The sequence below is a fragment of the Lissotriton helveticus genome, chromosome 8 (assembly GCF_964261635.1).
Source record: "Lissotriton helveticus chromosome 8, aLisHel1.1, whole genome shotgun sequence".
Taxonomy (NCBI): domain Eukaryota; kingdom Metazoa; phylum Chordata; class Amphibia; order Caudata; family Salamandridae; genus Lissotriton; species Lissotriton helveticus.
Window position 1 is genome coordinate 172650740 of NC_136069.1, and position 24230 is coordinate 172674969.

General features: G+C 45.6%; 1 protein-coding gene across 1 annotated transcript in view; it reads left to right on the forward strand.

The window, feature by feature from the left end:
• PSMG1 (proteasome assembly chaperone 1) overlaps positions 1 to 24230 on the forward strand; it is a 143163-nt gene that overhangs the window by 24105 nt on the left and 94828 nt on the right. Inside the window, exons 2-3 of the mRNA XM_078656842.1 lie at positions 5249 to 5358; positions 17758 to 17912. Of these exons, the coding sequence (XP_078512968.1) occupies positions 5249 to 5358; positions 17758 to 17912 (265 nt within the window). The remainder of the gene's footprint in view (positions 1 to 5248; positions 5359 to 17757; positions 17913 to 24230) is intronic.

Here is a 24230-nt window from a genome sequence, read left to right on the forward strand (position 1 = left end):
TAACAAAATATTTACGAATTTAACTGGATTTTATTGAAAACAATAAAGTAAACCTAATCAGAACTTTAAGTGTTCGTTTAATATTTGCTTAAAGTTCCTGAGGCCTCTACATAGGAGTAACATTTGCTGCTATACGTGCACAACAACACACTGGGCCAGAGGTCGACTTTATTATCTTGGCAATGCACAGCAGCAAGTGTAAACAGAAATGGCCATTTAAAAATGTGTTTTAAGAGTCTTGTGAGAAGATAACCGTGTAAGCCTACTGCTGATCTTGATGGGAGACCATTGTATTAGTCCTGGAACTGCTAATGAAAAAGCCTAATTTGAAAATGTTGTCTGGTGAACATTGGCTATGTTTAGTTCTTGGATCTGCAAGTAACCTGATTTTCTTTTCATTTCTTAAGATGTAGTTGCGAGAATATGGTCATTGAAAGTGGTGTAGCAGAACTTACGTTGCTTTCTGATTCTACAGATGGCCAGTATAATTTATAGAAATTAGATTTAATGTGGTCAAATGTACTTGCACCAAATGTGCTGCAAAATGAAAAATAGCTTTTACTTGCGTGATGGTTGACTGAGGAAAATTAATGCGAAGTTTGTTTCCTCTGGCCCAACTGGAGATGACAAAAGACTGGGTGGCAGAAAACTGGCTCAATTCTGCCCAATAAAGCCATCTAAAACAAGCACAACTATGTCAGTTTTGAAAAACATGAATATAAAAAAATGAAAAGAAAGTATAAAGTACACAAGGTAACCTAAGTAATGGGCCAGTGAAATAAGCGTGGGAGAGCGAGCTAGTGAGAAAAGTATTGTGACGTACGAATGAATTAAAGAAGAGGAGTGTAAATATTAAAAACACATTTTTAGCTGGATTTGACTTTTTTATTAGATTTATTTTTGTTTTTCCAAAGAATATAGAGAAAGTACTGAAACAAAAAGTATAAACAAATCAAACTTGCTAGTTGAAGAATGATGAACAATCGTTAATTATGGGATGATCCCACAAAATAATTCAAGTACGTTACAGATCAGGCATGAATAAAGAAGCAAGGTGTTGCGAGGTGATACAATAACAGTGGAAAATAAACATATTCAAGAAGCATAAGGGCTTTAAGCAGCAGGCTCAGCTCTAAATATACCTCTCATTGTTGCATGCGTTCACGCTTGCCTATTCCTTTATAATTGTCCGATCATAATGTTTTCAATTCTGTTTCAACCCATTGATCCATCAAGGATGACTATTTTAGCCTATTTGGACCTTAGGCGGATTTCCAAGGAGTGGCTATGCACGTTTTTGATAATATTAATGGGAGGTCCAAGGACCTCATTACCATTTTAGGTCTCTTGGGTCAATAACATATTCGCAACAGGCAGCATTTCAGACCAAGAAGCACCCTTCCACCAGTTGTATATACCATTTTATTGGCCGGTCATAAACCCCCAAATCGATCCAACCTTTGAGGAGGACCAACAAAATGTGATAGGTCAGCCATGCCAGGTCTACATCTGAGGCATTCATAGTACCTGTGCCATTTTGTCCATCAAACCAATTAGTTTGAGAGTCATATAGGCCCTATGCAAAAAATTTAACTGGCGGAGTCTAAATCTTTGGTTCCTGGAAACCTGTGAGGGAATTTTTAATATTGTGTCCCACTTCCTGACCGTTAAGTCATCTCCAGCGTCAGTCAACAATTTGGTTTGTAATCAATGAAGTCCCCCCATCAAAGTTGTTATGCGGTGCTCTATATATCTGTGTAATAGCTCTGCGGCCATTAGCCAGTGTCAGTATGGTGTTGACCTTATGGCTGTAGTCCTGCTCTGACGATGTCACAGGGCCCCATGATTCGTGCAGTTTCCCCATCGTACCTCCAAGGGCAACAAAGAGACCAGCCGGTACACAGTAAGTCTCCAAGAGATCAGTGAATATATGTAATATCGTGGCATCATATAAGTCGCCCACTGTTCCAGTTATGCATTGGGTCAGTTCTTGTGAATTAAACCTTGGTTCCGTAAACAAACCTCTCAGGAGGATGTGAGGTGAATAGGGGCTCGCAATTACCTGTATTTGCTTATATTGCTTCCACAGTAGGATCAAAGAGTTTGCTAAGACTAATGATCCCTTCATGATGGGACGTGTGGGATTAAAAAGGGGTGCAATTTCTCGTCCGGGTGTCTGTGAGGCTAAATCCAAGTGGCTTCTCCACTGGTTCCTCTAACAACGATTTTGACAACCATTGAAATTGGGCTGCCATAACTGGGAACTTCCAGTCCCTGTTTGCTTAGTGGCAACTTCATTGTTTTAAATCATACTATGCTCCAATCATCATTCGATAACGGGGAGATGACCAATGTGTTTAGTTGTCGGTAATGGATGGTACGTTGCTAACGTAGTAGAGCATTCTAGGTAGCATCACCATCTTGGTGAGGGCGATCTGCCTCATTATGCTTAGTGGCAGCGATTTGCAGAATTCAACAGAGGATCAAAGCTCACAGAGTGCTCCCCCATGTCTGGTCTGGTGTGTAGGATTTTAATGCCACAGCACCGAGACCGTCCTCATCACGGCCACCGACGAAATCCGTACCCTGCTGGACAACGGAGAAACCGCCGCCATCATCCTGCTCGACCTGTGTTCGACACGGTCTGCCACCGCACCCTGACAACCCGCCTCCACCACGCCGGGATCCAAGGAAAGGCCCTGGAATGGATCACCTCCTTCCTCTCCGACAGAACCCAAAGAGTCCGTCTCCCGCCCTTCCTCGCAGAAGCCACCAAGATCATCTGCGGCGTACCTCAAGGCTCCTCGCTCAGCCCCACCCTCTTCAACGTCTACATGAGCCCCCTCGCAGCCATCACACGCAAGCACAACCTCAATATCCTCTCCTACGCCGTCGATACCCAACTGATCCTCTCCCTCACCAACGACCCCACCTCCGCCAGAGCCAGCTTCCAGGACGGACTGAAAGACATCGCAGACTGGATGAAGCTCAGCCGCCTGAAACTGAACTCAGACAAGACGGAAGTCCTCATCCTCGGCCCATCCATCTCCGCCTGGGACGACTCCTGGTGGCCCCTGCTCTGGGCCCCCCACCCAAGCCCACGGACCATGCACGCAACCTCGGCTTCATCCTTGACTCCTCCCTCACGATGGCCAGGCAAGTTAACGCCGTTACCTCCTCCTGCTTCAACACACTCCGCATGCTCCGTAAGATCTTCCACTGGAACCAGGAAAACGGTCACCCAGGCCCTCGTCACCAGCCGTCTGGACTACGGGAACGCCCTACGCTGGGACTACCGCCAAACTACAGAAAAGACTCCAGCGCATCCAGAACGCCTCAGCACGACTCGTCTTCGACATCCCCCGACACAGCCACATCTCCGCCCACCTGAGGGACCTGCACTGGCTCCCCGTCAGCAAGAGGATCACGTTCCGACTCCTCACACATGCACACAAGGCTCTCCACGACTTGGGCCCCGAATACCTCAACAACCGCCTCACGTTCTACACGCCAACCCGCCAGCTCCGCTCAGCCAGCCTCGCCCTCGCCACCGTCTCACGGATCCGCAGAACCACCACCGGAGGAAGATCCTTCACCTACCTGGCGGCCAAGACCTGGAACACCCTCCCCACCCACCTACGACTCACCCAGGACCATCTCTCCTTCATGAAGCAACTCAAGACCTGGCTTTTCGAGCAGTAGCAGCCCCCCCCCCCCCAGCGCCTTGAGACCCTAGCGGGTGAGTAGCGCGCTTTACAAATACTCTTGATTGATTGATTGATAGATTTTTTAATACTTGTGATTCCCAAGGTGACCTCCCGCCACATTAGACTCGCTGGATTTTATGAGTAATTGACAGGACATCAGACACACATGAATATGATGTAACTGAGACCGTCCTGCAAGTATGGATATTTTCCAGTACTTTGTATCATCTACATACTGACGAATAGACATGCTCGGGTCTGTTAATGTTTTTTTCAGGGAATACTTGACTATATTCCCCACATTTACTAAACACCATCCCCACGCAGACGATAAACATAATGAAAATATAATATGCACGTTAGAATTTTTTCAGTTTTTTATTTTATCACTCCTTAGCAAAAAATAGGTGTACCTTCTGCTACCCTATTGTACCCCAGAAGTTAAAAAAGCACATTAGTCCATCACTTATACCTAAGACTGTAATGAACATCGCATTTATTTCAATGGTTCGTTTTGTCAGGCATGATTAAAAAAAAGAAAACTATCGTGAATGTCTGTCCCCTTCATCACGTCTTCTAGATGCTTTATCTATTCCAGATATATGACAAATTGGATCCCATATGAAAATCAGTCAAGAGATCCATGAGCTCAAACACAGCATCTTCCCCTATCCAAGCCGCACATGGCTTTGTCCATCCCTGGAACAGTCGTCTGACTGGCATAGCCAGTTTAAAAACAGTTTAAAAATGACCCGCTTTCTAATCGGCAGCCAGTGAAGCTTCCTGAGAATCGGAGAAGAGGGTGAGCGAGAGGGAAGATTGCAGATTAGCCATGCGACAGTGCTTTGGACCACCTGCAGCTTGGACAGCAAGGTGTTGTTTACTGATGTCAACAGAGCGTTCCCATAGTCTAGGCAGCTGGTGATGAAAGCCTGGACAAGAGTCTTCCTATTGGTAGCGGTTGATGCTTGAAGGGGTTAGAAGGAGACAGAATTGGAGAGGGCCGGACAAGGATATCCCTCCGGGCTATTGGACCTCCTTAGGTTGAGCGCTGTGCAGCAGGACCCCGGATGTATGATGCAAGTGTGTTAGGAGACAGATTGAATATTTTAATGGGCCAACGGGCATGCCTGAGGGGGTGGATGGGGTGGGAAATCGTTGGGGTGTTTGGGAATTGGGGGGGAGGGAGGTATGTTGGGAGCCATCTATTGGACCTTGTTTTTGGACCATAACAAGTGCGCAGGTGTGCCGAGCCGTATGCTGATGTGACTAAAAGAAGAGGGAGAAAAGGACCAGAAGGGGACCTGTTATGGATAGGAACATTTACCGGCAGCCGGTTCTGGGAAGGCCTCAGGTTGTTAATGGCTGTAATTGTAATGTATGTTGCCCTCCTCCTCTGTCTCCTTATTGCCCATGGGGCTGCGCATATGGTGTTATGTTTGCCTTTTCCTTTGAAAACGAATAAACACCTTTTTAAAAAAAGAGTCTTCCTATCGGTGTCTTAGTAATTTTTTTTCATGTGATTTCTTTCTTTTTGACAGGGAGGTTCATGTGTCGTGGAACTCTGAAATCAGCCCATCAACGGGAACCTCCAGCGATAAGCTCTTCCCTTGCTCAAATTTTGTACTGGCCGTGGGACACAATGCAGCAGGTATTTACATGTTTATAGGAAGCGAAAATATAGTAAGTGCACCATGTCTCCGGTGCCCTCCATAGTATTTCTGCTTAGTTGTACAGCAAGACATGGCAATTCAATTTCAATTCAATTCAATTATAAATCTTTATTCAGCACTTAAAAAGACACCATAAAAGTACATGGCAATTATGCAAACTAGGGTTGTAACATACATGAAGTGCCTGGAAGAGGTAGGAGGGGATATAGAGAAAACAAAGGGCTCCCCTGACAGCTGCAGAGAATAGGTGGTGCAGAGTCTACATCATAACTGTGGTCTATGCTCGAAAGGGCTCGTGGAGGTTATATGTATGAAGTGGAGCAACATGGTAGTGTAAACAATGTGATGTAAATGAACTGCAAGAAAAGTAAGTTTGAGTGTGTGAGCAATGGGCAGACATGGTAAGGCTAGTGGGCTTCTTTTTTTTTTTACTTCTTTGTAAGTGTCTTCATATGTGCCACAGATGAGAAACCTTGCTTATTGGCTTCTTTGACCAGTTAGAACTGATTCAGCACATGGTGTCTCTCCTTTTCATTCCCTGTTTTTGCAACTCCAGATCCTGGATTATTCCGTTGCTTTCGCAGTTATTACATTATGATTTTATTATGTTTGCAGCTGTGCATGCAAATAGAGACCAATCCTCTAAAACCTCTTTGTCTGGGGCAAATGTATATCATAGGTGAGTGCAACTCTAACGTGCGTAGAACTCCCAGATTGGAGGGGTGGGGGCTGTAGGGCCACTGCTATATGCATTTCTTCCAGTAACACCACTGTGTTTGGAAAACAGTTTTTTGTTGAAAGTTTAGCTTCATTTCAATTTCAATCCAGAACATCATAACTTCCTAGTGAGCATATTCTTGCCATACAAATTTCACTCATTACAAACCTCGCATATGTTCCAAGGCCACAGCGCACTCGAAACATATATTTTGTCACTGCCAGAAAAAAACAATAAGTGGAACTCAAGTGAGACTTCCATCAGACATCGGAGTAAGGGTCCATGGGCAATATTACACAATATGGTGTGCTCTCTTTGTTTGCGCCGGACATACCTTTCAAAAGATGTGACCTGCGCAAACTAGGAGAATGTGCCGTATTATATTGAATGCGCTGCACCCAGGGCAGCCGCAAAGTCGTGCTGCTCTGGGGGCAGCGCATTTGAGTGAAATGCAGAGCAGCTTTGAAGCAGCCTCTACGTGTTTCACTGTGTAGATGGCCCACTGCCTGCGTTTTAAGAGGGATTAGAGATCCTCTTGCAGGCGGGTGCACTCAGTGACTGAACCCGCCTGCAAGGGGATGTCTAGGGGGTCCATTGGACCCCCTTTCCCCCCTCCCTGCTATAGGGGGGGGTTCTGATAGTGCGCTACCTAATTGATGGCTCACTATCAGTGTGGCTCCTGACAGCTTCTTTACCTCTGCACCCCCCATCTTTATTACGGTGTGGGCGCAGTGGCAAAAGGATTCCCTTATTTGCATGAGGCTATGCCCCCATCCAAATTACGGAAAACCCTTTGGTGATCGTACTGGCGGTATATGTGCACCAGCGCTATCTGTATTACAGAAAGAGCCGCACAAGCATCCGCGACCCTTCCTGTGAAACCAAAGTGCGTCAGGGGGAGCAAAGTGGTGCACATCCCCTTGTCTCCCCTGGGGCACTTTCCATAATACGGCCCTAGGTCTCAAGAATTCCCAGTATGCCTAACCTCAGTATTAACTTTTGTTTTGTATATCTTATGTCCACAAGTACTTTCGTCAGTTCTGGTACCTTCTCATCCCAAACTGGCTTGCTTTCTTTTGAAGTCCAGGGGCCGTATTTTAGATAGGGTGCTCTTTCCCTCTTTGTTCCATGGCGCACCTTAAAACAGGTGCGCCGGGCACAAACAGGGAAAGTTCACACTATTACTTTTAATACACTGCTCCTAGGACATCCGCAAACTCATGCTGCCCTTTGGGGCAGCGAATTCAAGTGAAAAATGGAGCGGCTTTGAGGCAGCCACTCCATGTTTCACTATGCAGGCAACAACCCTCCTGCACTTTTAAGAGGGGAGCGAGATCCCCTTGCAGGCAAGTGCAGTGAATGACTGCACATGCCTGCAAGGGGATGTGTTGGGGAGTGTCCATATGATCCCCTATTCCCCCTCTAGAGGGTTGCCGTTAGGGGCGCACTGAGAGTGTGCCTCCTGACAGCTTCTTCAGCTACAGAAGTGGGCACAGAGGAAAAGGGATTCCCTCATTTGCATGTGGCCACACCCCCATGCAAATGAGGGAACGCTCATATAGTACCAGCGCTATCTGTATTACAGAAGGGGCCGCACAAGGTTCTGGAACTGCTTCTCAATACCAAAGTGCCCCGGGGGCGCGCAAAGCCGGTGCTAACGCCCATTGCCCTCCCGGGGCACTTCCGTAATATGCCCCCAGATCTTAATGGGCAGTTGCTTCTTGTTCCTACTAGCTTGCAAGTCAGTCTGTCCCTTAGGCCACTCACCTCATCAGGTAGGTGCCTAATTAATCCATCACAGTCACCGGCTCCATTTTTAGGGCTCGCCTGCTGATGCGCTTCAGCGCATAGCTGGCGAAGCTCTATAGGGGCTTATCCAGTGTTTATCCACTGGCGATTCCACTGGCGATTCCTTCAAGTGCATGTGCTTTTTAGGTCATTGCGCTTGCGCAAGCCCTAAAAAGCGCGTGCACAATGCCACCAGCCGCCTGCCTGCCTGCCTCGCATTACCACATCAAAGGCAGCCCTCCGAGCGCATTTCTCACCCCCTAATTATTCACGGCCGGCCGGCAGGCACATCAAAGGCTGCTGCTGCCGTGACTCGCATTTCTCCTCCCTCCTCCCCTATCACTGCCCAGGCCGGCCGTACTTTCTCTTTACAAGGGCGCCCATTCCTGAATCACTTGAAATCTCTCCACATTATTTGCATTTTGTTAATTGAAAAAATTAACTTCAACACAGCGTTGCACATTTTTCTCGACTTCGGAAGGATGAGTCCCAATCTCATTTGTACAAAGTGTTGTAATGGGATTATTGGAGAGTTAGAGAAACGTGCTCACAAGTTACATTTTTATGCAAATCATCTGAGTAAATAAACAATAGCATGGTGCCGTTTGCGTCCTTGACTTGATCTGGTTTTTATTTTTATTTTGCTATTATTCTCACAAAGGCTAAGAAGGTCTGCCTACTTTAGTATTAAGTGCTATACGTCGCATAAGCAACAGCTAACCATTCACTCACCCACGCAACGCCACTCACCCATGCAACGCCACTCACCCACGCAACGCCACTCACCCACGCAACGCCACTCACCCACGCAACGCCACTCACCCACGCAACGCCACTCACCCACGCAACACCACTCACCCACGCAACACCACTCACACACGCAACGCCACTCACACACGCAACGCCACTCACACACGCAACGCCACTCACACACGCAACGCCACACACGCAACGCCACACACACACGCAACGCCACACACACACGCAACGCCACACACACATGCAACGCCACACACACATGCAACGCCACTCACACATGCAACGCCACTCACACATGCAACGCCACTCACACATGCAACGCCACTCAACCACGCAACGCCACTCACACACGCAACGCCACTCAACCACGCAACGCCACTCACCCACGCAACGCCACTCAGCCACGCAACGCCACTCAGCCACGCAACGCCACTCAGCCACGCAACGCCACTCACACACGCAACGCCACTCACACACGCAACGCCACTCAGCCACGCAACGCCACTCAGCCACGCAACGCCACTCAGCCACGCAACGCCACTCAGCCACGCAACGCCACTCACACACGCAACGCCACTCACACACGCAACGCCACTCACACACGCAACGCCACTCACACACGCAACGCCACACACACACGCAACGCCACACACACACGCAACGCCACACACACACGCAACGCCACACACACACGCAACGCCACTCACACATGCAACGCCACTCACACATGCAACGCCACTCACACATGCAACGCCACTCACACATGCAACGCCACTCACACACGCAACGCCACTCACACACGCAACGCCACTCACACACGCAACGCCACTCAACCACGCAACGCCACTCACCCACGCAACGCCACTCACCCACGCAACGCCACTCACCCACGCAACGCCACTCACCCACGCAACGCCACACACACACGCAACGCCACACACACATGCAACGCCACACACACATGCAACGCCACTCACACATGCAACGCCACTCACACATGCAACGCCACTCACACATGCAACGCCACTCAACCACGCAACGCCACTCACACACGCAACGCCACTCACACACGCAACGCCACTCAACCACGCAACGCCACTCACCCACGCAACGCCACTCAGCCACGCAACGCCACTCAGCCACGCAACGCCACTCAGCCACGCAACGCCACTCAGCCACGCAACGCCACTCAGCCACGCAACGCCACTCACCCACGCAACGCCACTCAGCCACGCAACGCCACTCAGCCACGCAACGCCACTCAGCCACGCAACGCCACTCAGCCACGCAACGCCACTCAGCCACGCAACGCCACTCAGCCACGCAACGCCACTCAGCCACGCAACGCCACTCACACACGCAACGCCACTCACACACGCAACGCCACACACACACGCAACGCCACACACACACGCAACGCCACACACACACGCAACGCCACTCACACACGCAACGCCACTCACACATGCAACGCCACTCACACACGCAACGCCACTCACACACGCAACGCCACTCACCCACGCAACGCCACTCACCCACGCAACGCCACTCACCCACGCAACGCCACTCACCCACGCAACGCCACTCACCCACGCAACGCCACTCACCCACGCAACGCCACTCACCCACGCAACGCCACTCACCCACGCAACGCCACTCACCCACGCAACGCCACTCACCCACGCAACGCCACACACCCACGCAACGCCACACACCCACGCAACGCCACACACCCACGCAACGCCACTCACACACGCAACGCCACTCACACACGCAACGCCACTCACACACGCAACGCCACTCACCCACGCAACGCCACTCACCCACGCAACGCCACTCACCCACGCAACGCCACTCACCCACGCAACGCCACTCACCCACGCAACGCCACTCACACACGCAACGCCACTCACACACGCAACGCCACACACACACGCAACGCCACTCACCCACGCAACGCCACTCACCCACGCAACGCCACTCACCCACGCAACGCCACTCACCCACGCAACGCCACTCACCCACGCAACGCCGCTCAGCCACGCAACGCCGCTCAGCCACGCAACGCCGCTCAGCCACGCAACGCCGCTCAGCCACGCAACGCCACTCACCCACGCAACGCCACTCATCCACGCAACGCCACTCATCCACGCAACGCCACTCATCTATATGCAAAACGAAAAATGTCAAACTCTTCTATTAAGAGACCTATTGCATTTTCAATGCTTGTTCAGTCTGCCTTCATGACCGAGCCTGTTCCAAGCCTTCACCTCTGCCATGCTTCAGTTTTCCTAAGGCGCTTCTCCCATAGAGTTCCTACATCACTCTAGTTTCTGAATGTGCTCTGTGGTGCACAACAATTTTCTCTATGCTTGTAAATAACTCCTACTTGACCCGTAGTGTATTCATGCTCCTTTTAGTGGGTGCCCAGTAGGTCGCCCATGAATCAGTCCATGTCAGGCCTGTACACAACCTCATACTTGCTACCATTTTTTTTTACTAGGAAGAGGTTTGATGTTTCCGGTTTCAAACGTGGTACTTAGCTAAACGATGATGTAACAGGAAATGGCATGAAATGACATTTGAATTATGTGATAGGGGCTGGGCACACCTTTGTATCCAAATTAGTTGCGCTTGATTAAACTTGTTTATGTTATGCGTGCTGCGTAGGTTGGCACGATGTCCCTGTCGTGCATGTACTATACTAACAAAAATTCAAGCATGAACCGCTTGACCTGATGCGCACTGTTGCACTTCCAGCTGGAGTATTACTATTTCTATAGTATACTTGTGATACACATTCAGTAAACAATATAATTTTTTAGTAATCAAAAAACCATCATAGTGTAATAACTTTCATGATTATTTACTTTGCGTTTCCAACAATTAAGCATTTAGTAACCAATTGTAAATAACATTGAGTTACATGTTGAACATTTCATAATCATGACATTCGTATTAAGATCAGTTTACAATGCCCGCCCTATGCATTTCGGGCCCCTTGGCCCTTCTTCAGGGGCTGTATCTGGAAGAAATCAAAATAAATTTTGTTGTAGATTGCGGTCCTTCATTCATGCAGAGTATACAGTCTACCAATAATTAACATAATCAATCTGTGCAGAACTATTTATAAGCATATTGTGAGACAAAGACTTAAAGTATCATAAAAAACCACGTGCTGAATTCGATAAACCATGTGTTGATGTATGTGAAGAAAGTTACAAAGTGAAGGAAATCAAGAAAAAAGCGAGGGAAATCAAAAAAGAAGCCTGGTAAAACGCTCGGTTGCCTTATAGCCAAGAGTAGATTAATATACACCCGTGTGTTACACTCGTAATAAAGTGTATGACAATATTCACCTTGACTGACCTGAATTCTTTAAGCGGTCTCGGGTTGATAATATCGCACTAAGCGAAAATGGGATTCAGGGCTGGTTCTGAAAAGTGGACACCAGTACATAATAAATTATCCACAAATTATCATGCTGGGTACATTAGGAGCCAATTAAACAGAACATGTCGTACCTATATTTTCGCTTGTTGCTCGTGGACATGTAGAATAGGTTAACCGCTATTATGTGTGGAACCGCTGCAAGTGGTACTCCACGTGCTATAAGAAGTAGGAGACTACGTTTTAGCGTTCAAAGTTGGTTACGTAAACGAACAAGGACTTTAACGGTATTCAGAATGTGACTTACCAAAAAGACTGTTTTCCGATAGCCTAGACTGCAATACGCCAGGGTTCTGACCAACTTCTGGGAGGAAGGTCGCGCTTGCGCATACTCTACATGTAGTAGCGATACTAAAAATGGACTAAGGGGGATGTACGAGGTTCTAAGGTTCAAACGCTCGCCATCTCGGACTAGCTGACGGTTCACTGAGAGAATAAGGGGATGGATAATTGAAAGGGGATAAAGGTGAAAAATGAATGGAAATAAAAGGAAGTAAAAGAATAAAATGAAATAGTGTGAGAGAATGTATAAACTAAAAGTGTTTATAGAAAACATTAATCATTGTCATGGAGCATGACTGCATTTATATTTTCCACCATATGACTGTGCATATAAAATAATGATCGCACGCAGGCGACTCTTGAGCAATAACTATAGGTAACATCCTAGATCTACTCTGTCATTGATCCCTTTAGGATCTTGAGAATCTAGTTTCCTTATCTAAAAGATTTCCCTTTGTAGTAGTGTTTTAGTAAGGTCCTGCCCTTGGGTGGGCTTGACTACCTCAAGCACCTGGAATTTTAACTGCGCTATGGTGTGCCTGTAGTTAGTCCAGTGTACAGCCAGGCTGCTGTTGGGATTGTTATTGCGTATAGTGCTTTTATGTTCAGATATACGTGTTTTAATTTTACGTTCTGTCTTTCCAACATACAAAAGCCCGCAGGGACATTTTATAGCGTATATCAAATTCATGGTGTTACAGTCTGCATTATGTTTGGTTTTGATGGTTTCACCTGTGTGGGGGTGCTTAACATTGTCGCTTACTATAACATTGTTACACTGTACGCAGTTTTGGCATTTCCTGGTTCCTCGAAAATTTTCTTCTGAATTCATTGATGCTGATTTCAACATTTCTTTAATGTTTCTAGATCGTTTGTATGCAAAGATGGGTTTCTCTTTGAATTCTCCTTGGAAATCGCTTTCATTACTTAGTAGATCCCAATGTTGATTGATACTCTTTTTGATCTCTCTCGAGAACTGGTGGAATATTTTGAGACAAAGACTTGACGTTTCGCTTGTGGCTTTGTGGTAGATGATAGTAATGATTCTCTGTTTTTTTTTGCTACTTTAAGTTTAGTGTCCTCCAAGAGTGCTTCAGGATATTTCTTGTCCATGTATTTCTCTGTGGTGATTTCTAAATTTTCCTACAGTGTTTGCGTGTCTGTACATATCCTTTTGGCTCTTAACATCTGTGAGTATGGTAAATTTTCAATTAAGTTTCTCGGATGAAAACTGTTGTACATCAGTGCTGTGTTCTTGTCAGTTGTTTTGTGATATACCTCAGTTTGAATCTCAGTTCCACTCAAACCATAGAAAACAAAATGATTCCCTTCTTGGATGTGCTAGTAAAAATTGATGGAACTGAAATTCAAACTGAGGTATATCACAAAACAACTGACAAGAACACAGCACTGATGTACAACAGTTTTCATCCGAGAAACTTAATTGAAAATTTACCATACTCACAGATGTTAAGAGCCAAAAGGATATGTACAGACACGCAAACACTGAAGGAAAATTTAGAAATCATCACAGAGAAATACATGGACAAGAAATATCCTGAAACACTCTTGGAGGACACTAAACTTAAAGTAGCAAAAAAAAACAGAGAATCATTACTATCATCTACCACAAAGCCACAAGCGAAACGTCAAGTCTTTGTCTCAAAATATTCCACCAGTTCTCGAGAGATCAAAAAGAGTATCAATCAACATTGGGATCTACTAAGTAATGAAAGCGATTTCCAAGGAGAATTCAAAGAGAAACCCATCTTTGCATACAAACGATCTAGAAACATTAAAGAAATGTTGAAATCAGCATCAATGAATTCAGAAGAAAATTTTCGAGGAACCAGGAAATGCCAAAACTGCGTACAGTGTAACAATGTTATAGTAAGCGACAATGTTAAGCACCCCCACACAGGTGAAACCATCAAAACCAAACATAATGCAGACTGTAACACCATGAATTTGATATACGCTATAAAATGTCCCTGCGGGCTTTTGTATGTTGGAAAGACAGAACGAAAAATTAAAACACGTATATCTGAACATAAAAGCACTATACGCAATAACAATCCCAACAGCAGCCTGGCTGTACACTGGACTAACCACAGGCACACCATAGCGCAGTTAAAATTCCAGGTGCTTGAGGTAGTCAAGCCCACCCAAGGGCAGGACCTTACTAAAACACTACTACAAAGGGAAATCTTTTGGATAAGGAAACTAGATTCTCAAGATCCTAAAGGGATCAATGACCGAGTAGATCTAGGATGTTACCTATAGTTATTGCTCAAGAGTCGCCTGCGTGCGATCATTATTTTATATGCACAGTCATATGGTGGAAAATATAAATGCCGTCATGCTCCATGACAATGATTAATGTTTTCTATAAACACTTTTAGTTTATACATTCTCTCACACTATTTCATTTTATTCTTTTACTTCCTTTTATTTCCATTCATTTTTCACCTTTATCCCCTTTCAATTATCCATCCCCTTATTCTCTCAGTGAACCGTCGGCTAGTCCGAGATGGCGAGCGTTTGAACCTTAGAACCTCTTACATCCCCCTTAGTCCGTTTTTAGTATCGCTACTACATGTAGAGTATGCGCAAGCGCGACCTTCCTCCCAGAAGTTGGTCAGAACCCTGGCGTATTGCAGTCTAGGCTATCGGAAAACAGTCTTTTTGGTAAGTCACATTCTGAATACCGTTAAAGTCCTTGTTCGTTTACGTAACCAACTTTGAACGCTAAAACGTAGTCTCCTACTTCTTATAGCACGTGGAGTACCACTTGCAGCGGTTCCACACGTAATAGCGGTTAACCTATTCTACATGTCCACGAGCAACAAGCGAAAATATAGGTACGAAATGTTCTGTTTAATTGGCTCCTAATGTACCCAGCATGGTAATTTGTGGATAATTTATTATGTACTGGTGTCCACTTTTCAGAACCAGCCCTGAATCCCATTTTCGCTTAGTGCGATATTATCAACCCGAGACCGCTTAAAGAATTCAGGTCAGTCAAGGTGAATATTGTCATACACTTTATTACGAGTGTAACACACGGGTGTATATTAATCTACTCTTGGCTATAAGGCGACCGAGCGTTTTACCAGGCTTCTTTTTTGATTTCCCTCGCTTTTTTCTTGATTTCCTTCACTTTGTAACTTTCTTCACATACATCAACACATGGTTTATCGAATTCAGCACGTGGTTTCTATGATACTTTAAGTCTTTGTCTCACAATATGCTTATAAATAGTTCTGCACAGATTGATTGTTAATTATTGGTAGACTGTATACTCTGCATGAATGAAGGACCGCAATCTACAACAAAATTTATTTTGATTTCTTCCAGATACACCCCCTGAAGAAGGGCCAAGGGGCCCGAAATGCATAGGGCGGGCATTGTAAACTGATCTTAATACGAATGTCATGATTATGAAATGTTCAACATGTAACTCAATGTTATTTACAATTGGTTACTAAATGCTTAATTGTTGGAAACGCAAAGTAAATAATCATGAAAGTTATTACACTATGATGGTTTTTTGATTACTAAAAAATTATATTGTTTACTGAATGTGTATCACAAGTATACTATAGAAATAGTAATACTCCAGCTGGAAGTGCAACAGTGCGCGTCAGGTCAAGCGGTTCATGCTTGAATTTTTGTTAATGAAATGACATTTGACCTGACAATAACATCACAGAAAATAACGTCAAATAACTTATATCAGACTGCAGGGAAATAGCCAGAGAAAATAGCAATAAGTACAGCTGGTAATAAACTAAGACAGCTCATTTAATTACTGTTATTTCTGAACAAAGGGTAATTGTGTTAGCCAAATTAGTTCAGCTGAATTCACCAAAGCCTACAACTTCCGGAATGCAGTGCTTCTCGTCTAAAAGGCTAGTACTAGTACAGTGTCTCTGTGATGTTCTAGTAACCCTGCCCCATGCCCCCATTCTGCTCAGGCAGTTACTATATTTATTTTGCATCGAGCTTGCAACCAGTAAGTATTTAAAATGCACTGTCTTCATTTCGCAACAATGACCAAGCTACTGCATGAATGTGATTAAAAGTGTAGCATTTCCCAATGATGTTCTGAAAAAATACTGTGATGGAATCTCAACATCCATTGAAAATGGTATGAAGAACTCACCAATGCAAGTGGCATGAAGTGTTTTCTTTTCCTATTCCCTTGTTATCACATATATCTGTAAAACAGAATATGCTAGGCCTGGGGTGCTAATACAGGATACATGCATTTGTTAGTTTCCTAACCTATTTGTGGGGACCAGTCAAATTAAGCAAGTACAGCGAAAGTGTCATAAAATACAGCACCGTAATAGACTCCGCTGCATCAGTGTAAAACACACTTTTGGAACATTATCCATGCAGTCGTATGTGACTGACTTTTCTTTGTCCTTTAGTCTGGTTGGTTAGTGCCCTACTGTCTCTGAGAAGGCCTCCTCTGCTCATTGGTAGAGTGGGAAAGGAAAGGCACATGGCTCCAGCAGTTTCTTTCTTTACATATCACCTGGGAAGGCATTCGTCGCGCAGTGCATAGCAGCTGCATAAGAGCAGGCTAAGTCAATCTGCCCCCGACCAATAATAGGGCTCTTATCTCTGATATGATCTTGGATATAGATTCCAGACTGACATCATCTGACCCTCAATCCCTCTCCCCTTTGATATCTCCTACCCCGAGGCCTCATTGGTCATTACACTCCCAGTCACGTTGGATCCCACTGCTAACATTCCCCCTTTCCTTCTACCCCCTAATCATCATCATCTTTTATTCAGTCATACCCTTTTCTTTTACCTTCACATTGAGTTGCTGTCTCTTCTGTTCTTCTTTTGTTTTACGGTGAGCCCATTTAGGCTGTGAAACATGTTGTGTTCTGGAATTGTGCTTGACTGGGGTCCAACCTTGTGCTTTAACACTTGCTTTGTTATTCAAGAGAGTCTGCACAAGAATCCACTGCATTGCTAGTTTTTGGGACTGGTAGATGTGGAATCTCTGACTCTATTATACTTGAAGACTATCCTTTCTTTCTTCTTGCTATACTGGTGTAGATTCATGCAGAGATCAATGAAATGAAGAGCATTGTCAGAAGTAGACCTGACCCTGCAAAACTCTCTACCAGACTAGCTAAACACATACCTATAACAGGGAGACTCTGAAAATGTAATTAGTCAAAATGATGTATAGTTAGACCATCTCAGTCAGTGCATTGCACAATTTTACCCCTTAATTCGCATGGCTGATGAAGTGTGCTTCTAGGAGCAGGGGACAATATGTCAGAAGTCAAAGTAAAACATTGAAGTGTATTTCTTAGTGCCGTTATTGTAAAATGTCATGTTTTGTCTGAAGGTTTTATGTCGACTTACATTCTGAATTCTGGAAGGTGGGAAGTAGCTGGATCTGCAAAGGTGTGGAATGAAAGGTGCACAAAGTCGAATCGAAGACCTGGCTCACTTTCAACAGATTCTTCTTGTGTTTTCTACTGCATGGTTTCTGATCCCACGGTAAGACCTTGAAACAGCATTAACTTTCAAACTCTAGTTCACTTCTATTCATGTTATTGTAATTTGAAACAATCCACTGATCACCCATCATAGCATAAAGGATCTGTCGCTACTAGTTGTACCAAGGAACTGCTGCTGTATGCGCAGGAACTTAATCAATTTACAGTTCATCTGGGGATCATATGGATCAAGTCCTTTAATTATAGCCTCCTGACATGTTCGTATTCCTCTATCCAAAAAAGCCTTTCTTAATAAGGTCTCTCGTGCAGGCCTAAGTTTCTTGCAAATGCATAGTAAGTGGATGAGGTCTTCTGTAGGGCTTCCACATAGACGACAGCTTTTTACTTACGTATTTTTCCACTTTGGGGCATCTGCCAGTGAAGGATATTTACCAAAATGTAGTGCCATTAGCTGTATTTTTAGGTGGACCGAGTATGTTAAATCTAGGTATGCTGCTGGTTTAAGAACCTCGTAGTTGTTAAGAACAGCCCAGGCGTGGGACCTCTGGCACAAAATATTTTTGTCAAGCAAAATCGAGTGCAGTTTTGCAACTTTATTATTTGTGGACTTAAATGTAACATAAGGCAGGTTTTTATTCCACAGGTCCAAAGGGCAAGTGGATTTGAGAGCATTTTGCAAATAGCGCTTATGTGGTGTATTGGGACCGTTCTCTTGCTCTGACCACAGAGCCTCATTTACTTTAGAGCCCACCGTGTTTTGCATTCTGCGGTACCACATTTTAATTGTTGAATATTGCCTTCCAACTGTCTCATTCAGTAAACCAAATTCTAATCGCACTTGTGCTGGAGATGCCATTTGAGGGAGCTGAAAACCCTTTTAAAAATGCCAGTTGTTAAATTGAGTATGGTTGCATCTTTACCTTGGAAGGCTACGCTGGCGTAGGTTAGCGTTGGTAATGTTTTAGCCGTTATTACTGTAATCAGTGGTTTGAATGAGGGGCCCCTTAGATTCCTAGCCAGTGTCTTATAAGAAAAAGTTAATGTGGTTGCCCGCTGAGCTGTGTCATTTTTCTGAGCTTGCTGGCTAAATTTGTTGTCAAGGTAAAATCCCAAATATTTATAGCTTGCGATGTTTTCCAAGACTTTACCTGTAAAGTTGATGTTGTACGGGCGAACTGTCCGGTTAATGATCAGCATTGTTTTTGTTTTTGCTATATTAATTTCCAGCTTATTTGTCGTCAGAAATTCTGCGAGGTCCGTCAGTAACCTCGTGAGCCCAATTTTATTCAACCTGATTAAAACTATGTTGTCTGTATAGGCAAGGTGCGAAAGGGATTGTGATAGTCACAATCTAAACAGCGGAAGCAGTCCCAACACATTGACGATGACTTAGGTTCCGAAGGCCCATTTGAGATTAAAGCTGCTTAATTGCTACATACTTGATTAAACTGTTGCAAAGGTAGCAGTGGATAGATTAATGTTGCTCATCCAAATTTAATGATACACTGCCAAAATAATGAAGGCAATATAATTAGAAACTTTTAGTGCCATACGATTTGACACACTGCCACCAGGGATAGCATTATGAGATGGTTGAAATGAGTTTCAAAACCAAATCAAGTGGAACCACTTGGCCTTGGCGCACTGTTGCTAATCCACTCTCTAGTGGCAGAAATTCTTAAATTTTTATATATACAAAAACAAACAATGCATTTGTTATAATCAACAACTCAAACTCAAATGAATGTAGTGAACCATCAACTGGTAATTTTTACTCATGTAGTATAATACACAAACATAATATTCCATACAAGTTCATCCGTGGCCCTTGAAATCCATCACATATTTAGAGAATTGCCCTATGCATTTCGGGCCACGAGGCCCTTCGTCCGGAGCTCAACCTGAAAAAATAAAAAATAAATCAAATATAACTACATAGATCTTCCAATCTCCAAGAAGCAGACTAATACATGTACCGTAAAATTTCAATGTACAACATTGTGACTCCAATGGTATGACATTTTGACAAATAGTGCTAATAAACATAAATATAGCAGCTGTCAACAATGTAAATCAGTGCACCACAACAAAAAAAGAGAAAGATAGAAGAGATAAGATATAATAACTCAAAAAACAATAAGTCAATAGTTCAATATGAGTGAACTTCCTCATGCCATCAATGTAATGAACAAGCGTGATATCAAAGTATAACCCACTTAAAAAATTTTTTTTAATGTAAAGAACTGTGCCCAGAGTCGCGAGCATCTGTCACTTGTAGCATCTGTGAAAAATGCAAACACTGTTTCAAAAAATGGGCCAAACTGTCTCAGTATTCCCTAAGCATGAAAACGCAAACTAATATACTAACCTTGATGACTCAATAAGATGGTGAATCTAGGAATACTTGTTCAAAAGGCACAATGAAAATGTAAGTGTCAACGACTTCTTCGAACGGCCACAGTAACTGCAAGACAACAGAGTCTAAAATAACCATCCATCCTACGGTTATCACGGTTCTCCACATTCTCATGAACAACCTTCAACCCTTCCTATTATGTATCGGATGACTGCTACTCCTTAAACAATTCAAAGACTGCCTCCTCACGGAAACAAGGGAAACGCTTCAGCAGAGGAGTTAGTGACTGGCCATATTCTTCGCTCAACTTCTGCAATCAAACAAAAGCCTCAATAAGAACCTGTTCACACTCACTAGCCCGGACCGGCCCAATCTATCGAAAACATAACCTCCAACGTACCTGTAACCAAAAAGGTGAACCAATTCCAACGTCTAATTCTCGGTACTCCTCGGTGGTGAAACATAATCCCAAAACGCTACGCATGCGTATAAAACAAACCGTAGAAACAAACGACAGACTATGCCCGCACCATTTAAACAACCCGCGGATTAGTTACGAGAACTACCTCCGCTATTTTAACAGCGCCGAGAACACCATCAATGATCATGTTTAATCGGCCGTCATAACCTAAACAGTCGCGCGCCTCATGTCAAAAGCTCCCATATAGTCAACAATAATAACAAGCATTTACAATGCAATGGTTTTGCCTTTGTTAAAGTTAGAGCTATTGGCATTGCTCTTGACATTATTTTTATTTATGTTTTTTTTAACATAAATAAATGGCATTGTCATTTACAATGCCACTAGCTTTATCTCTCGCAAATGACACACACAAACACACACAGAGCCCCCCCACACACACAGCCACACAAAGCCCCCCACACACACAGCCACACAAAGCTTCCTACACACACAGCCACACAGAGCCCTCCACACACACCCACACAGCACAAGCGGGCAACAGGGGCACACGGAGGCACAAGCAAACCACTTCATAAAGATATACTGAACTCTAGCTACAAACTTTAATAGAGCCACCCGCGACCAACTGCATCAAAGAGATTAAATACAACCCAGCGTCCAAGGCAACCAATTTCTACGTACTGCAGATTTAATCCACAGCATCAAATAAAGCAGGTTCTCTCCCATGTCCAAGTTGAAAACCTTATTACAAGCCAGCAATGAGACAGTACAATTTAAGAGAACACTGAAATTTACCTGCAACCAAATTTCAGGAAACCATAGCTAAATAGTTTAATTCGGTAGAAGCAGATACAAAATAGCATGGTCAGTCTAACACTGTACCTCAGGATACATGTAGGTCTCACACTATAAATTTGAGGGATTCTGTCCCCCTTGGACACGGCCGGCATGGTGCTGGTGGGGAACGACGGAGACGGCAGCGGGGCTAGGGCTGTGGAACGGGGCCGGGAAGCAGCGGAGGAAGATGAGGGAGGCAGGGGGGCGGGGTTACAGCAGAACGCGCAGAGCTTCTGAGAACTGTGACAGGAACTACACAAACCAGATTGCACATATGGACGTGGATACGCGCCACCGCTATAACCATGTTAGAGTCAGGCAAATGCTTTCTAGTTTGTCATTTTCTCCGTTAGTATAAGGGCGTGACCAATTAAACTGACAACCCGGCAGTTTTACCGCCTGACCTTGAGATGGCAGCCATCGACGATAGCTTGCACAGGCCCCAGAAGAATGTTTATATAGAACAAAGAAACTTGCAAATGCCTTCCATCAGCGAGGCCAACCCAAAGCAACGACCGCGTTCCCGGCCAATCAGACACATTAACAGGAGGATGCATACCTCGCACTAGGCTCGCCAAGCGCTTCGAAACGCGGCCTCGGTTGAAATGCCCCGAATGCCAGCGTCTACACCACCCGGCCCGCTCTCCCTCCCAATGTCCCAAAAAACCTCCGCTCCTCGTCTCCTCCCGCCATCGCAGAACACCCGCAAGCAGAGTGGTGTGTGGGGGTTCAGCTTGGTGTGTGTGCGGCAGATACTGTGTGTGCAGTGTGGATTTTGAGTAGGTATCAGTTCAGTGGGGGCAGTGTGATGTGTATGCCATGGAAGAGTTTAGTGAGTGCAGTGTGGCATGTGTTTTTTAACTCTCCGTGGGTGCGCTCTGGTGTGTGGCATAATTGTGTGTGCAGCGTGTTGTACGTTTGCCATATTTTTGTTGATAACGTATGTGATGTGTACGGCAGAATTATTTAGTTGCAGTGCAATGCGTGTGTTTTTGGCACATTTAAGCCCTGTGGCATGTGTGAGAAACAAGTCTGTGTGCACACGGCGGTGTGTGAATGCACAGTTCTGTGGGTGCTATGTCGTTTCTGTGGTGCTCAGTTTGTGGGTGCAGTGTGAATGGGGTACAGTCCTGGGGTGTTATTGCATGTTTAAGACATTGTTAGTTATGTGGGCGTGTGGTGGGTTCGGTTCACTATTTGCAGTGCACAATGTGGAAGCACAGATTGGCAGGTGGATTGCGTTGGGGACACCGTTGGTTGTGGTGGTTTGTGCGGTGCCAGAGTCAGTGGAAGTAGTGTGTTGTGTGTGGACAGTGGGTACAGTTCTGTGTGTGCTCTCTGGATGAATTGTGGTTTGTCTGGTGCACAGTTCGGTTGGTGCTGTGTTGATGTAGAGTGGTTTGCGTGTGCTCAGTTCTTTAAGTACTGTGTGTTGTGCAAGATTGTAAGTGCAGTGTGCTGTGCGTGAACACAGCTCCGTGGATGCAGGCTGGGTTTTGGGATGCACAGTTTTGTTGGTATGGTGTGGTGTGCAGGTTTATGAATTGTGTGCATTAGCACAGTTCTGAGGGTGATTTGTGGATGCAATGGGGTTTGTTTGCTGCGCAGTACATTCTGTGCTGTGTTGATGTAGTGTGGTGCGCCGCTCTGAGGGTGCTTTGTGGTTTGTGCGGTACACAGTTGAGTGGGTGCGGTGTGTGGCATGCAGTTAGGTAGGTAGGTTTGTGAATGAGGTGTACTGTGCGCGAGCCAGGACCGGCATGTGCAGGTAAGAGCGGTGGGCTGTAGGGTCGAGTGGGGGTTGGTTGGGATTTCGACAGAAGACGAGGGAGTATTAATTATTCATTTAATTTCCCCTTGTGGTCGTCTGTCGATCTCCCCCAACCCGGCCCCGCCGCTCTAACCTGCACGGGCCGCTCCTGGGCAAGCACACTTCTGTGGGTGCTCGGTGGGTGCAGTCTGGTTTCTGTGGGTGCTCGGTGGGTGCAGTCTGGTTTATGTGGGCGCTGTGTGGTTCCGTGGGTGAGTGGCTGCACAGGTCGGTGGCCCCTGTGCTTCTTAAAGGGCTAGAGCAGGGTTCTTGCACCACACCTGCCGTGCCCGGGGTGTGCCCAGTCTCTCTCACCCCCTCCAGCGGCTCAGGGCACCGCCTCGCTCGCCCTGTTTATTTGTCACACGTTACCCCGGGGGGCAGCGCACCCAAGGCCGGTGTCATGATTTAAGCTGCTCAGACAGATTCACCAGGACTTTGTGGTGAATTCCTTGGTCGGAGCGCCGGGTCCCTGCTGAATGACGACTCAAACCAGCAGTAACCCAGCAGCACTGCAGGAGAAAGCCATGGGAGATGCTAGCGACCTTGGCTCAACCGGGCCTTTAAAATATACTAAAAAAATAAATACTGCTTCTAAGATGGGTCCGCGTGGGATGTTTCAGATGCTTGTGTATGTTGTTACACAGATGTAATTTAATAAACCCTCCCGCCCACCGGTGGTTTGACCAGGGCGCTGTCAGCGGCCCTGTTCAATGTTTTACAGATTCCATATGTACCGTATCGATAGGTGGAAGGTTGTTGCCGATTGTCTCAGATTACCGGCAGCAGCACGCGCCTGTCACCCTGTCAATCAATGTAGCTTCGGAGGGCGACCCTCACCCCACGCCCTCTCCCCCCACTACACACACACACACACACAGTGGGAGGGGTGACCTGTCGCGCTCTCCGCGTGAGATATTGGAACACGGAC